Genomic DNA, 13,671 nt, shown 5'->3' on the forward strand with positions numbered 1-13,671 from the left:
TCCCACGTGGCCAACACCAAAGCGGCACGTGGACCAGAACAAAATGCGTTCAGGTAATGAAAGATTGAGGGACACCTCAGATCCTCACGTCCAATAAAAAATAAACATGAAGCTGACGTGGCAGATTTCGTGGATTTGAAAAACCTCTGCCAAATGAAAAACACAGAAAACCGTTGCAATTTCCCTCCACACATTTTCGCATTGCCTTATCTTTCTTTCCCTCCAAATCGAGCCACAGTCTTCCAACACTCATCAAATTCCTGTTTGTTTTCTCTTCTTCTTCTTCTTCTTCTTCTCCCTTTGGCCATGGCGACCAAATTGACGTTGTCGTTAGCGTCCTTGAGTTCGCTTACTGTTCCGATTCAGAATCAGAAACCGGCAGCTTCTCTGTTTTCGTCTTCTGCAAGGTCCCAATTGATTAGGGTTTCTAGCCGGCGTGTGCTTCTTCGACGGCGGGTGCGTCTTCCACCTCCCCGGGCAACTACTGATCAACCAGGTTAGGGTTTTCTCTTCTTGTTACCACGAGTAGTGCTGAGCTTAGTGCGATTTGTTGACTGTGAAGTTTACAGGGAGTGGGGCAGAGCTAGAAAGATTAGTGTGTTGTTCGTTATATCTTTTGAAGTGCTTGTGAAAAACTTAAGTGCCCATTCAATATTTTGCAGTGTTTGGTTTAAACCTTGTAGTAGTTTGAGAAAATTTAAAAACAGATAAAAAAAATATAACTCATTCAAAATGCTTTTGAATGAAACATTTAGTTGGTTTCTTTTTTCAAAGTCACTTAAAAAACACTTTAAAAGACATTAATTCACCCAAAAAGAATGGTGTTAATATGAACTAATGAAACGGTTTTGTTCTTTGATTTTCCTAGTGTTCAATGTAAAATCTGACCCATGAAGTGCTTTTTATCAAAACTAGAAGTACTTATTTGAAAACACTTTGTTATCTGGTTTTAATTGTTCGAGAGTATTTTCTTCCTAATTAGAAGTATGTTTTTGAATGTAACATTTTAACTAATATCTGTCAAACTGAAAAATCAAAATGACTAAGGGAAAAATAAAGTGAGAAAAAATATGTAGAAAGAGTTAGTGAGCGAAAATGTATTTGCAGAAAAATGGGTGTGAAGGGGTATGTATATCGAAAATTTAGTGTGGAAAAACATGTATGATGAATGAGATTCAAGAAAAAGCATATCTAGAGAGAGATTAGTGAGAGAAAATATATATAAGGAGAAGTCACTAGGTTTTAATATAAATATTAACAAAAACGTCAAGGTCTCAATTTAATGGAATTGTTGATGGAAATATCGATATGATGTTGATGTCAATGGATGTTTCTAGAAAAAATCCTAAGTATTTAAATTAGAAAATAAGCATTTCACCCTTTTAAATAAGTAATGTTAATGTTCACATTAGTGATATGTTGTTGCTATTTTTTTATATAGAGAACTTCACTTGTAATAAAATGGAAATGTTGATGCCCTCTGTTTGTCGATATGAAACTCATGGAATGAAAATCTTGATGAAAATGTCGACCGATGAAAACTCAATACCATTGAAAGATTAAAAATTAAGTTTTATGCGAAAAGTACTTGTAAAGACCTTATATTGCTTTGTTGAAAAAAAAAATGCGTCTAAATGCTTTTTTGAAGAAAAAAGGAAAAAAAAAAAAAAAAAAAAAGAAGAAGAAGAAAAGCTTCTACACTGTAGCTAAGTGTAAATATTTGAGCTGGAAAGTGTTTTGAATGATCTAAAACCACTTTGGCTAATAGTTAAAAAGAAGTCCAACAAACTTGGAAATATTTTTTGACACAGTTTTTCTTCCTATATCTCCTTAAGTAAAGATTATCTTGTAGTTTTCAGAACCATTATTGTATGAAATGTTTATTAGTACAATTCTGTACATCTTTCTAAAAGAAAGCACGGAGAACACAATCAGATAGTTAGCATACGAGGTTTAAACATTAATTTGCCTGCAGAGCCTAATGAAATTAATCCTATGAACTAGTTATTTGCCTGATGCCTGATTCTGTAAGTTTTATGAAAAGTTTGGTGTTGCAAATAGAACATAATATTGAGAACTTCTTGGCTTTCACCCCATCTTGTTTGCCTCTAGAGAAGCTTCAGAAAGGAAATTATCATTTAATCCTTGATTTCCAGAAGTAAATCCAATATGTTGAGTCGAGTCTAAATTTCTTTCAGGTCAGGTTGGGGAAGATGATGTTGTCGATAGTAATGTCCTTCAATATTGTAGTATAGACAAAAAGGAGAAGAAGTCCATTGGAGAACTTGAGCAAGAATTTCTCCAAGCTTTACAGGTAAAAACTTTCAACATTGAATTCTGAAGCTCTTCGTCATTGTATTCTTCTAAGTTCTAATTTATGCAAGATTTGATTTTGTAAAGAGACATTAAACATCAGGATTTGAAGTTCTGTTTCAGAATTGGTCCAGTTTAAACTCAGTAAAATTCTAATGTTTTTGTTCAGTTACAGTTTTTCCATGACCAAATGCACTCTCCACTCGATTTTTTTTTTTTTTTTTTTTTTTTTAAATATGTCAGAAGCAACTTACCTTGTAAGAAAACACTTATAGAATACTTTTGGCTCAAATGTTGGACAAGAAGCACTTCTAAAGTACTTTAAGATTAGAGAATTAAGTATCAAAATCATTTGAAAAGTACTTTTTGTTAAAAGCACTTATTCTAGAGGTACTCCCTAATGCACCCTAAAATAGTTTCTCTTCATGTTGTGCAGGCATTCTATTATGAGGGTAAAGCAATTATGTCAAACGAGGAATTTGATAATCTCAAGGAAGAATTAATGTGGGAAGGCAGCAGTGTTGTAATGCTAAGTACTTACTGATCAAACAATCAAATCTCTGCGTTTATGCCTAATTCAATTGAAGATTCTTCAGATACTTACAATTTGTGATACAGGTTCTGATGAACAAAAGTTTTTGGAGGCCTCAATGGCATATGTATCTGGAAATCCAATTTTGACGGATAAAGAATTTGACGAATTGAAGATGAGACTTAAGGTCTGTTTGAATTATTTACCGTTTTATATTTGCTTGGCTTATTTAATTGCAATTTTATCTTGACTGACGCCTACGTGGTTTTGAAGTTTCGATTTGTTTTCTTCCCCAATCATATGGGTATGTGACATGAAATCATTGAAAGAGGTTGACACGCTTACAGTTTTACTTCGTTAGGTGCATGAGAGGGAGATTATAATAGTACTTGGAATATGTATCTAGTAGTTATTAGAGGTAGACAATTTTTTCAATCCACGTCCAAGAACTATTAAAATATGATTATTGAATAATTTTCTCTATGTGCCTCTTCCTTCTCTTGATGATTTCTAGTGGGTGGGATCACTTTTATTTTTGGCTTGGATTAATATAGTTGCTAGGGGACGAATATAGTTTTACTCCCAAACTATGCCCAAGGGGTCTTAGCCATATAGCCCTGTTTTTCCTGATGTGCTTTTCAAACGCGTTTCACTTCACAATAACATTCCTCTAAAGCCTCAAGAATTTGTTTGGACCATGTCTCATTTTATAGTTAGACAAAACAAATGAGACCTTAAATGAAAGATCCTTTTATGAATATACAATGGAGAAATGAGTCGTCCTGCTCATTTGAAGGAATTATGGAAGTTTAAGAATAGACTCAGATGAGACTTGGACCTTTAAGTATACTTTTTCCCTAAGAAAGCTAGATGCCACCCTTTTCTACCTCATTCTTTAATATACTTGTTATTTTGACTAAAAAAGACAACTAAAGAACAGTGAGCCTTTCTTTATGAGTCCTCATGTGCAAGCAATATCAACAACCTGGACATACTTGAAGTTTGGCTTAAATATCTAACCTTATTCCAAGCTTTATGGTAAAGTAAAAAACTACGCGAACATAATAGTGGTTTACATCAAACCAATACATAAACCTATACATAACTTGAAACTATAGGAATCCTGATTTTGAATCGTCTAGTATTAGTTTGGTGGTTTGAGATTCATTACTCGATCGTTATTCCTTCCACAAATATAGGTGCCTCATCTCTAATTTCCCTTTCCTTTATGAACTTGGGTCCCAAAGCCAAAGTGGGAATACAAGCTACTTATTATATGCATGTCCTAAACATAGGATCCCATCCTACAATTATAATGCCATGCATGTCGTTCAACACATCCACACAAACTTCCATAGTCTTAAACATGGATATGACCATAGCTACACCTTACATTTCTATAATTGTGTGTTAACTTGCTAAAGGGGACCCAAGCCTAGAGAAAAGCTACTTACATTGAATGAATTCAGGAGTGAACTTCAAAGAATTCTTTAGATCTTTACAACTGGTGCCAGGTCAACGTCTCCATGATGTGAATGGTTGAAATAGTAAAAACTGACTTAGGCAAATGATCTCCCTCTAGGGTGAGCTTTAAAGTTCAAGTTGTGTACCCGCATTAGTGCATTGTTCGTAGGAGGCATGGAGAGAATCTAAATCATTTGTTGTGGGAGTGTCAGTTTGCTAACTACTTTGGGGTCGTTGGAGGAGTTCGTTCTGGGTTAGCAGGCTTTTCATAGGCATTTTTCATAGAGATGTGCCATCTTTGATGGAGGAGGTGCTTTTGAATCCTCCCTTTTGGGTACTTTTTGTTTGCCCTTGTATTCTTTCCTTTTTTGTTTCCTCATTGAATGTTCATCTTTCTTGCCCCTCAAAAAAGTTGAGCCTTGATAAGAAAAACTATATAATCTCGCCTTTAATCACCAAAAATCCCCTAAAATTCATTGATTAAGGTGCTACTCAACAACTTGCTTTTTGCTGCGGTGACTACTATTCTACTAGTAAAGCATAATACGGAACTAATAAAGTCGTGTGATATACTTGAAATTATTGTACTTTCAGATGGAAGGGAGTGAAATTGTGGCTGAGGGACCCCGTTGCAGTCTCCGAAGTCGAAAGGTATGTGTAATTGACTAATATGGTTTCAGCCCATTTTATAATTAGGGCTGAGTTTTGGATAATGAAAATTGTTTATGTTTTGGATAATGAAAGGCATGTGTATTTGGATGCTTTTTTGGATTTCTTGAAACAATTAAAAGCTATTAATGGTTTAAAAAGAAGTACTTAATCCATATTTCTTCCAAAAATACTTGTGGAAATAACATCAGTACAATACCATTTTGGCTCTTCTAATCTAAGTCTCATTTAATTTTGGCCAATGTACTCTATAATGTTTAAATATAATTCATGTGATTTCAATAAATCTTTACATTAATCTTTGCGATTAGTTTATTGTTAACTTTCTGAAACATATATACATGATCTTTAGCCAATCTTTTTATTAAAATTAACTTCAAACTAGCGATAAAAATTAATTTTAAGATTTATTGAAAGTTTGTGATGAGAAGTACTAAGCATATTCCGTACTTGATTCCACTAGAATTAAAATGCAATCCGATGGTCATTGTTTACATATTTGATTATGAAGTAACTGCATTGATTACCGTATATCAGAGCAAAACATATTTCTCCTTAAGTTGCAAAAGTATGAACCTGTATTTAAAATTTTAAAGATCTAGAATGGCTTTGTATGAACTTGTAATGATTACCTTTCTTCTTACAGGTTTATAGTGATCTCTCTGTGGACTACTTTAGGATGTTCCTCTTGAATGTTCCAGCCACTGTAGTTGCACTGGGACTGTAAGTTTGAAACCATCTATTTCAATTTACAAGAACCTTTTAACCAATGAATGGTGTCATAACATTTTTGTTTTTAGTTTTCTTCAAAAAAGTAAATTATAATCTACATTTTTAAGATTAATTATGAGCTTAGGTTTTAGAAGTAGAAAATCAAAAGTAAATTGTTATCGAATTATGTTAAGTTTCCTTTCTGATATTGTAATTTTGGTCGTGCGCTTCGGCCCTTGTTTGTTTGCATTTTCGTGTTTAAAACTTAGACACTCATTTGTTTATGGTTACTTTTAGGTTCTTCTTCCTGGATGATATCACTGGATTTGAAATTACATACTTGTTGGAGGTAAAATTTTCATCCTTTTCCTCTACTTTTTCATGACCAAGTATTGAAGATAAAAGTATTCTGCAGCATCTCCTAAACTGCATAATTCTTGTCACACAAGGAACTGAACTCTTTTTAAGCAAGCTACAGCCATGATTATCATGATCTTTCTCCTTTCTTTGGTATATATGCATTGTTGGTCAATTCTTTTGCAAGAGAAGCTCTATAGCTAAAGAATAAGCTAGCAGAGATCTTGCTTCAAACTTTTCAGTATTTGTCTAATTCTAAACTCTCCCTGATAATCATTACTTCATGCTCTTATAACTTGAAATTTGTTCATACTGCGTTGAATGCAGCTCCCAGAGCCATTCAGTTTCATCTTCACTTGGTTTGCTGCTGTGCCATTCCTAGTTTGGTTAGCTCTTACCCTTACAAATGCAGTTGTTAGAGACTCTTTGATCTTGAAGGTAGAGTAGAGTTCATTGTTACCCATTTTTGACAATATGAACCTTGTATGACCTGCTTGAAATGGCATATGAAGCTACCTTGACTGTACAAAATCTTTTTATAGGGCCCTTGTCCAAACTGTGGAACTGAGAATGTCTCCTTCTTTGGCACCATATTGTCAGTTTCAAGCGGGGGCAAAACAAACAATCTCAAGTGCTCAAAGTATGAAGCTCATTAAATTGCTACCATTCTTAACATCTTGCATATATGCTTCTTTTTTCAATGGTTTATCTCATAATTATTCACTGTAAAAACTATATATATTCTTCAGCTGTTCAACTGAGCTGGTGTACGACTCGAAAACCCGCTTGATCACATTACCAGAAGGAAGCAACGCCTAAGTTAGAGGTACACTTTGTGATCATCTTTAATCCCCTAGAGAAATTATTGTCTTTTAACATGCATCTACATTACATTATCATTCTCTAATTTCTCTGTACCAATATCATCCCATTTGGTAACCAAATATTATCCCATCTACATTCCATTAGAGAACTTCAAGGCAAAGACTCTCATGCTACTAACTATTACTATCTACTGATAAATCTAGGATTTGTAAGCTGTAATTCCAGGAGAAACAAGACCAAAGGGATCATCATATGGAAGCTACAAGAATTCTCCATGGTTGAATATGAAGGATATTATGATGCTTAAAACCCTGCCTTGTAGAGAGAAATTTTTAGCAGTTGTGCAACATTGTATCTTGATGTACAAATTTGTGAATACTCATCATGTACACACTATACCTAGAGAAGGGTGTGATGAAGTTTCACCAATAAAATATAATTAATGTATGTAAAATCAGAAACCAAGTCGAAAGTTCCGAAACTAAATCTTTATCTTCAGTTTAAGAGAAAGGTAAAGTAATTCCCTTGTGAAATAAAGTTTCTATAAAACATAGAGATCTAAAAGTACATATTTGGGGAAATATAAGAAGAGGTTATTAAATAATGGGATTCAAACTAGAACCAGATGACAGAATCAAAGTCACCAATCAATACAATCTGTTCTTCTACCTTCACAAGACATTTGAATATAGAAATTAAAAAATGCAGAAAACATTTGATAACACTCACTCTCCAACTAAATAGTAGCATCATCACTTCCATGTAACCCAGATTTCTACATGATTGCCACGTCCAAATAATCTCCAATCTACATTTTTCAAATTCAAAAACATATGCAGAAGAAACATCAGTTTCCTCAGAAACTTACAAGAAACTCAATTCAAGAGCCCTAATGTTAATTTTTACCTGGAAATCCAGTTCACCCAATGCCTTGCTGCCATCTAATCTCCTCCCATTTCCATAAGAATGTGTTGTCCCCACCTTAAGAATGATCAAAACGTCTTCATATTAAGAAATGACATCAATTTATCTATACAAGTAGTGCATTTAGGAAGTGAACAGCTAAACATTTAGTACAATTGTATATGAGATAAATGATTAGGTAAAATTTGAAGTCTGCAGGTGACATTTTTGTTAACGATCACTCACCGGTTTTAAAACGAATCGACCACGCTTGTCGGGATAAACAAAAGCAAAAGAAAGTTTGGCATTTCTTCTTCTTGCCTCTGGAGCAACCTCCTTAACCTGAAAGCAGACAGCCATTTATCAAATACAGAACAGCAGCAGCAAGAATAGATGGAGAAACGATAGAAAAGAAACAGAACAGTGTAGGTTTTCTGCATACTAGATCAGTTAGCTCCCGGAGTGTTGCATCTTTCCATGTATAAATCTGAACCTCATCTTTGGGTTCCTTACCTCTAATTGCAAAATCCTCATCGGTGTGGTGACTTCCAACCTGCAAAAATGTAAATGAAGCATATCCTGTATACCGTCTGCAGTAAGATGTAAATACATGAACTGAACCCCACGCCAATTCTGTTATCAAAGTGAAGTTTTTTCATTACTCCTCCCAAGTGCACCAATCAAGAAAAAAAATCATGTGGAAAAAGGACCCTTCAACACAATCTTCACACAACAAAAGAAATCGAATAATGGAACGAAGTATAAGAAATGCACAATCGCTAATAAACTCAGAAGTATCATAAAAGGTAGCAGGTCGACAATGTCAAACAGATACCAAGAACCGAAAACAGGACATTTTCCGCCATGACACATTTCACAATTATCTCAGATTTTAAAAGAACAAAGATAAATCGAACAAGAAGGCTACTCAAAGAATTCAAACGCACCTTAGTAAAAACGCGAAGCAGCAAAGGGCAAGTCTTGAAATCACCATCACGGAAGGAAGCGAAAATTGCAACAAAACGAAAAGCAGATAAGTTTCAGTTGAATAACAAACAAAAATTCAAGAAACCGTGAACTTATCTCAGCGGTGTGAAGAAAAGAAAAAAAAAAAAAAACGAGAGGAAGAAGCAAGCCCTAAGAGACCTTTTCGCGGTCGACGGGTTCGAAACGAGCGCGAGGAGGAGGCGGCGGAGCTTTGGCCTGAGATGGCGGAGGGAGTGGCCGCGCAGACGGTCTCCCTTGGGGCGGAGCAGTTGCAGCTCCACTCATCTTCTCGTCTCTGCTTCTCTTGTCCATGGTCGGTGTGTTACCGAGCTTCTGATTTTTTCCGTTTTTCGGTTTAGCCATTTCTTCGCCTCATTTTGGGCTTTTGAAATGGGCTGGGCCGAATATGGGAAAAGCTAAGCCCACATATTTTTGGCCCATTTTGCAAACATTTTAGTGACAAATTTGATTTAAAGTGTAAAATTAAAATAAATAGCTGTCGTAAAAATGGTCGAATTAAATGATAATTAATATTAATTTATTTTAATTAATTGAGACATAATAAAAAAGTTGATTAGGGTTGGTTGGAGCTTCTTCCCCCTTCGTCTTTGGTTCGGTATTGAAAAAAAAGAAGGAAATTCGAAAAAATAGATTGCATTAGAAAGGATACCAGTCACAGTTATAAATCAAGCTTGAATTGACATCCCGAAAGTTGTCTCAGAAGAGTCTTTTACGACCATCATTTGTCGAGACTAGGGTTGGGGTCCGAGCTAAGGTGAACGCTTCTTCCACACACTTAGGGTTTGATATTGATAGTGGTCTAAATTAGTGAGCCAAGGGACTCTTAGTTTACTCAACGTTTTAAAATATAAATTATAATTTTCTTGAAAAAATGGGATTCAAACCCCAATTCCCAGCTTACAAATTGTTTCATGAAACATTTCAAAATTGGGACCAAATCAGGTTAGTTCATCGCATAGAAGCGATCAATTCGGAGAGTATTTCCACAAAAAAATGAAGCAATCGAAGGACCCATTTGAAGCGGCGTTTGAGGAGCAGGAGGAATCTCCACCGAACTCCCCCTCCGCTGCCGATGATCTCGAAATTCAGACCAACGTTGCTGCCACCGCCGATGCCGACGCTCTTGATTTGCACGATGGTGATGATGATCCAAAATCCGCCGCCGTCGCCGCCACAAATTCCGGTATTCCTTCTGCATCCACTACTTCTTTGTTTGTTTCGTCTTCCTCCAATGTCTCTGCCGCACCTAAAACCAAAGAAGACGACGATGAAGAAGAGGAAGAGAATGTCGAAGTGGAGCTCGCTAAATTCCCCTCGAGCGGCGATCCAGATAAGATGGCGAAGATGCAGTATGTTTTCTTGGCTCTCTCAATATTTAGGTTTAACTTTTGTTCTTACTTCATTCCTCTCTTTCAAGTTGCGCTAGCTTAGTGTCAATGTTATCGTTAACTTTGATGCTAAAAAATACTTCCTCTGTGGACTTCTTTGACGAGGTTATGATAATTTTTAGGTCAATTCTCATGCATTGTTTGTGTTCGTGAAAAGTCTGTTGAGCTTATATTTAACCGATGATATGAAATCTTGTTAAAGGGTGATAACTCGAACTGATACCGAGGAAAATCCTATCAAGGAAGGTTTAGAAAGCCTTCAAGTTTGCCAAATGGCTATGAAGATTGTAACTTTTTGAGGGGATAGCATTTACATCAAGGAAAAATGTCATAATAAAAATAGAATCTAAGAGTCTATCAGAAGAAAATGAGATTGTTTAAGCTCTAGTGTTTGGAGCCAAAGACGGTGAAACATCATACAGTTGGGAATAGCCACAGCCTGGTGTTGAGGCATTTAGAAACATGGGGCCATATTTGTTTGAAAGGGGCATTGTGAAAGATGGCCTCATGTCTCGTCACTCGGTTGTATCAGTTGATGAAATGCTGACATCAAGCACTCCAAAGGAAAATTTGTTTAGTAGGAATTTTCATTTTAAGCAATTTTATTTCAATAGACTGCATCAGTCATAAGTTCATAAGTTCTTGCAAATTGGAGAATCAATGTCCTTAGACTTATGTGGAATAAGATAGATCACTAGCAGGATCTAGATACCTAAATTATAGGAACTGCACTCGTTAGGTGCTTTCGCATCTTGTCATGATGTTTGAAATGTTTGTAGCATCTAGTCCTTTGGACAGGACAGTTGATTGATATGAATAGAGTGTGAACTAGTTCATGATTTAGTGTATCCTTTGGAATATTGATAATTTGTAAAACTTCACAAAATCCCTTTCGACCTGACCTAGCCATTGCATGTTGCTTCGTGCTCTTCCAAATTCCAGGTGTTCCCAATAAGAACAGTGCAATAGCCTTGTGGTAATTTTCTTAATCAAGAGTTCCAAAAGGTTTGCTTCTAAGATAAGCTTATTTGTTCCTCCCAATTGGATATTACTTGATCCTTAAAACACTGATGATGCATCCACATACTGAAGTTATAGATTGACTTACATGCGAATGCAATTGTATGCTAGACATGTTATTTCAAAATTACTCTTGATTAGTTAAGTAATTGTGTGGGATCCCACATCGATTGGAGAGGAGAATGAAACATTCTCTATAAGGGTGTGGAAACCTCCCCCAATAGATGCGTTTTAAAAACCTTGAGGGGAAACCCGAAAGGGAAAGCCCAAAGAGAACAATATCTGCTAGCGGTGGGCTTGGGCTATTACAAATTGTGTGCTGAAAAAATAATTAAGGGTTATAGATGGCATTCAAGATTTACAGGGAAACCTAAACTTTGGATAAAAACCTTGGGGCTATGATTTTATACCAACTCCAAGACTTAATCAGTCATCCCTAACCCTGTGTACTATGCTGAATACGCTAGGAAGTCAATTTACTGGGACGTACACACGTTGGCAATGGTGAAGATGTGGCCAGTAATCAATTATCCTTCAATACCACTCTTTCTTTTGAATTGCTCAATTGTATAAAATTATATTCAGTGCAGTTATCCACTAAGGGCCTAATTTTAAACAAAGGGATGAAAAGAAAAGACTACTCTTTGCCATCAAGCTGAAAATCATGGATTTTTATCCCATCGTTAGACCAGCTTTTTCTAAGTCAGTTGTACATTACTTGTATTGTAACAGCCTAAGCCCACCGCTAGCAGATATTGTCATCTTTGGGCTTTTCCTTTCGGTCTTCTCCTCAAGGTTTTTAAAACGCGTTTGCTAGGGAAAGGTTTCAATACCCTTATAAGGAATGATTCGTTCTCCTCTCCAACCAATGTGAGATCTCATATGTATGGTGCTGGAATATATTTAATTTTTATTTGAATTTGTGGTAGGAACTCAGTTCTGTATTCATAGATTGTGTACTTCAATTTCTTAAGCTTCTAGCATGTTTTTGTTTCTTCCAGTTTCTCTTGTACGTTCATAATTCTTCTCCTGTTAAAACATAAGACGCCGTCTGGGCTTCATCCATTATAATTGTAAGTCCTGCTTTTAAATTAGAAAAAAATGGATATTTTTTTTTATGGTTGCTCCAGAGAGTTGGTTTTAAATGACAGTATTTTTTAAGATTTTAGCGAGATCATTTTTGTTACTCGAGCTTCTCTTGGTTTTGTTATGAATGAACTTTATATACAGCATTATGAAGTCTTCACTTTGGAAAGAATCTTGTTATAACTTGTCTTAACATTTTGCCAGAGCCATTCTTTCACAATTTACAGAAGAACAGATGAGTCGTTACGAGTCCTTCCGCAGAGCTGGATTTCAGAAAGCTAATATGAAAAGGGTATGAATCTTAATATTTTCCAATAGCAAAAGACATTAGAGGTAGTAACAAAGGGTGCGAGTGGGAATGGGAATGCGTTCTTCATTCTCGACCCCACGAAACTTTAATCTATCTCATCCCCAATCTCTCAGGGTCTAAGATGATTTTGATGGATTGGCATGGTGTGGTTATTGGCTTTTTTTTCTTTTTTGCCAATCTTCTGAGACGTTAATCTTTATGAACATGAACTCAGTTCATCTTGTTTCTATTCATTTGTAAATCACAGCTATTAGCAAGCATCTCAGGAACACAGAAAATTTCTGTACCAATGACGATCGTAGTGTCTGGGATAGCAAAGATGTTCGTTGGTGAACTTGTAGAAACGGGTATGTATAAACTTCTCAGACACCCAATCCATTGTTCATGTAGGACTAGGACTGAAAAGATGCATTTCCTTTGCTTTGTTCATGTTAATAGCAATGTGAATCATAGACAAAAGAATCTGCATATTCCAAAGCGAGATCGACTCATTTCAATGCTTCGATTTTGTTTCAGCTAGAGTAGTAATGACTGAGCGGAATGATTCTGGAGCTATCAGGCCATGCCATCTCAGAGAAGCATATAGAAGACTAAAGCTTGAAGGTAAGATTCCAAGGAAGTCAGTGCCTAGACTCTTTCGCTAATCGGTCTATTCAATTTCTAGTCTTTGTATTAGGAGTTTTTGTAGGCAAAACATCTCATCATCATATATATTACTAAAGTTTCTAACATATTTTGTATAAACTTGGGTTGTTTATGTATCAAACTTCTGAAAAGGAGGAAAACTCAGGCATGGATTTAGCAGCACTTGAATTAAACTTGTACATTTTAAACATTAGAACACATTTAATAATATTATATGATGATCTGTTATGTTCATAGGTGACAATCATTTAGTTTGTTCTTCAACTAAAGGTTTTCTTGCCATTTTAAAAATGTTTATTGAACTCCTTAAACATTTTAATAAAAAAAATAGTTAGGTTGGGTTGTAACCCTAGTTTTGGATTTGACCTAACAAAAAATATGTAGAAGAAATCAGTTTATAGAGAGATTTAATCGTAGAAAGTAATTGTACTAATATGATA

The 13,671-nt window shown here is 35.5% G+C and overlaps 3 protein-coding genes across 4 annotated transcripts; 2 read left to right on the plus strand and 1 right to left on the minus strand.

Moving 5' to 3' along the window:
* Positions 1–272: 272 nt before the first annotated feature.
* LOC111800497 (PGR5-like protein 1A, chloroplastic) lies at positions 273–7,332 on the plus strand. Its single transcript, XM_023684214.2, has 11 exons — positions 273–496; positions 2,199–2,314; positions 2,750–2,846; positions 2,932–3,032; positions 4,904–4,960; positions 5,625–5,701; positions 5,987–6,038; positions 6,374–6,484; positions 6,589–6,686; positions 6,796–6,872; positions 7,075–7,332. Exons 1-10 carry the CDS (start codon positions 307–309, stop codon positions 6,863–6,865), a joined length of 969 nt encoding a protein of 322 aa, XP_023539982.1. The 5' UTR covers positions 273–306; the 3' UTR covers positions 6,866–6,872; positions 7,075–7,332.
* Positions 7,333–7,442: 110 nt separating this feature from the next.
* LOC111800498 (histone deacetylase complex subunit SAP18-like) lies at positions 7,443–9,124 on the minus strand. The gene is made up of 6 exons (XM_023684215.2): positions 8,921–9,124; positions 8,722–8,754; positions 8,217–8,327; positions 8,021–8,116; positions 7,778–7,852; positions 7,443–7,679 (listed from the first exon to the last, which is right to left on the minus strand). The coding sequence occupies exons 1-6, from the start codon at positions 9,122–9,124 to the stop codon at positions 7,647–7,649; spliced, it is 552 nt and encodes a 183-aa protein (XP_023539983.2). The 3' UTR covers positions 7,443–7,646.
* Positions 9,125–9,396: 272 nt separating this feature from the next.
* TAF11 (TBP-associated factor 11) lies at positions 9,397–13,463 on the plus strand. 2 transcript variants are annotated; one of them, XM_087125927.1, is made up of 5 exons: positions 9,397–9,536; positions 9,725–10,131; positions 12,481–12,568; positions 12,834–12,933; positions 13,103–13,463. In XM_087125927.1, the coding sequence occupies exons 2-5, from the start codon at positions 9,776–9,778 to the stop codon at positions 13,228–13,230; spliced, it is 672 nt and encodes a 223-aa protein (XP_086982053.1). In that variant the 5' UTR covers positions 9,397–9,536; positions 9,725–9,775; the 3' UTR covers positions 13,231–13,463. The 2 variants fall into 2 exon arrangements, with proteins under 2 accessions (XP_086982053.1, XP_023538856.2); XM_023683088.2 differs by lacking the exon at positions 9,397–9,536 and having other exon boundaries at positions 9,646–10,131.
* The last annotated feature ends 208 nt before the right edge of the window (positions 13,464–13,671 follow it).

Source organism: Cucurbita pepo, chromosome 8 (assembly GCF_057944985.1).
Source record: "Cucurbita pepo subsp. pepo isolate OVF chromosome 8, ASM5794498v1, whole genome shotgun sequence".
NCBI lineage: Eukaryota > Viridiplantae > Streptophyta > Magnoliopsida > Cucurbitales > Cucurbitaceae > Cucurbita > Cucurbita pepo.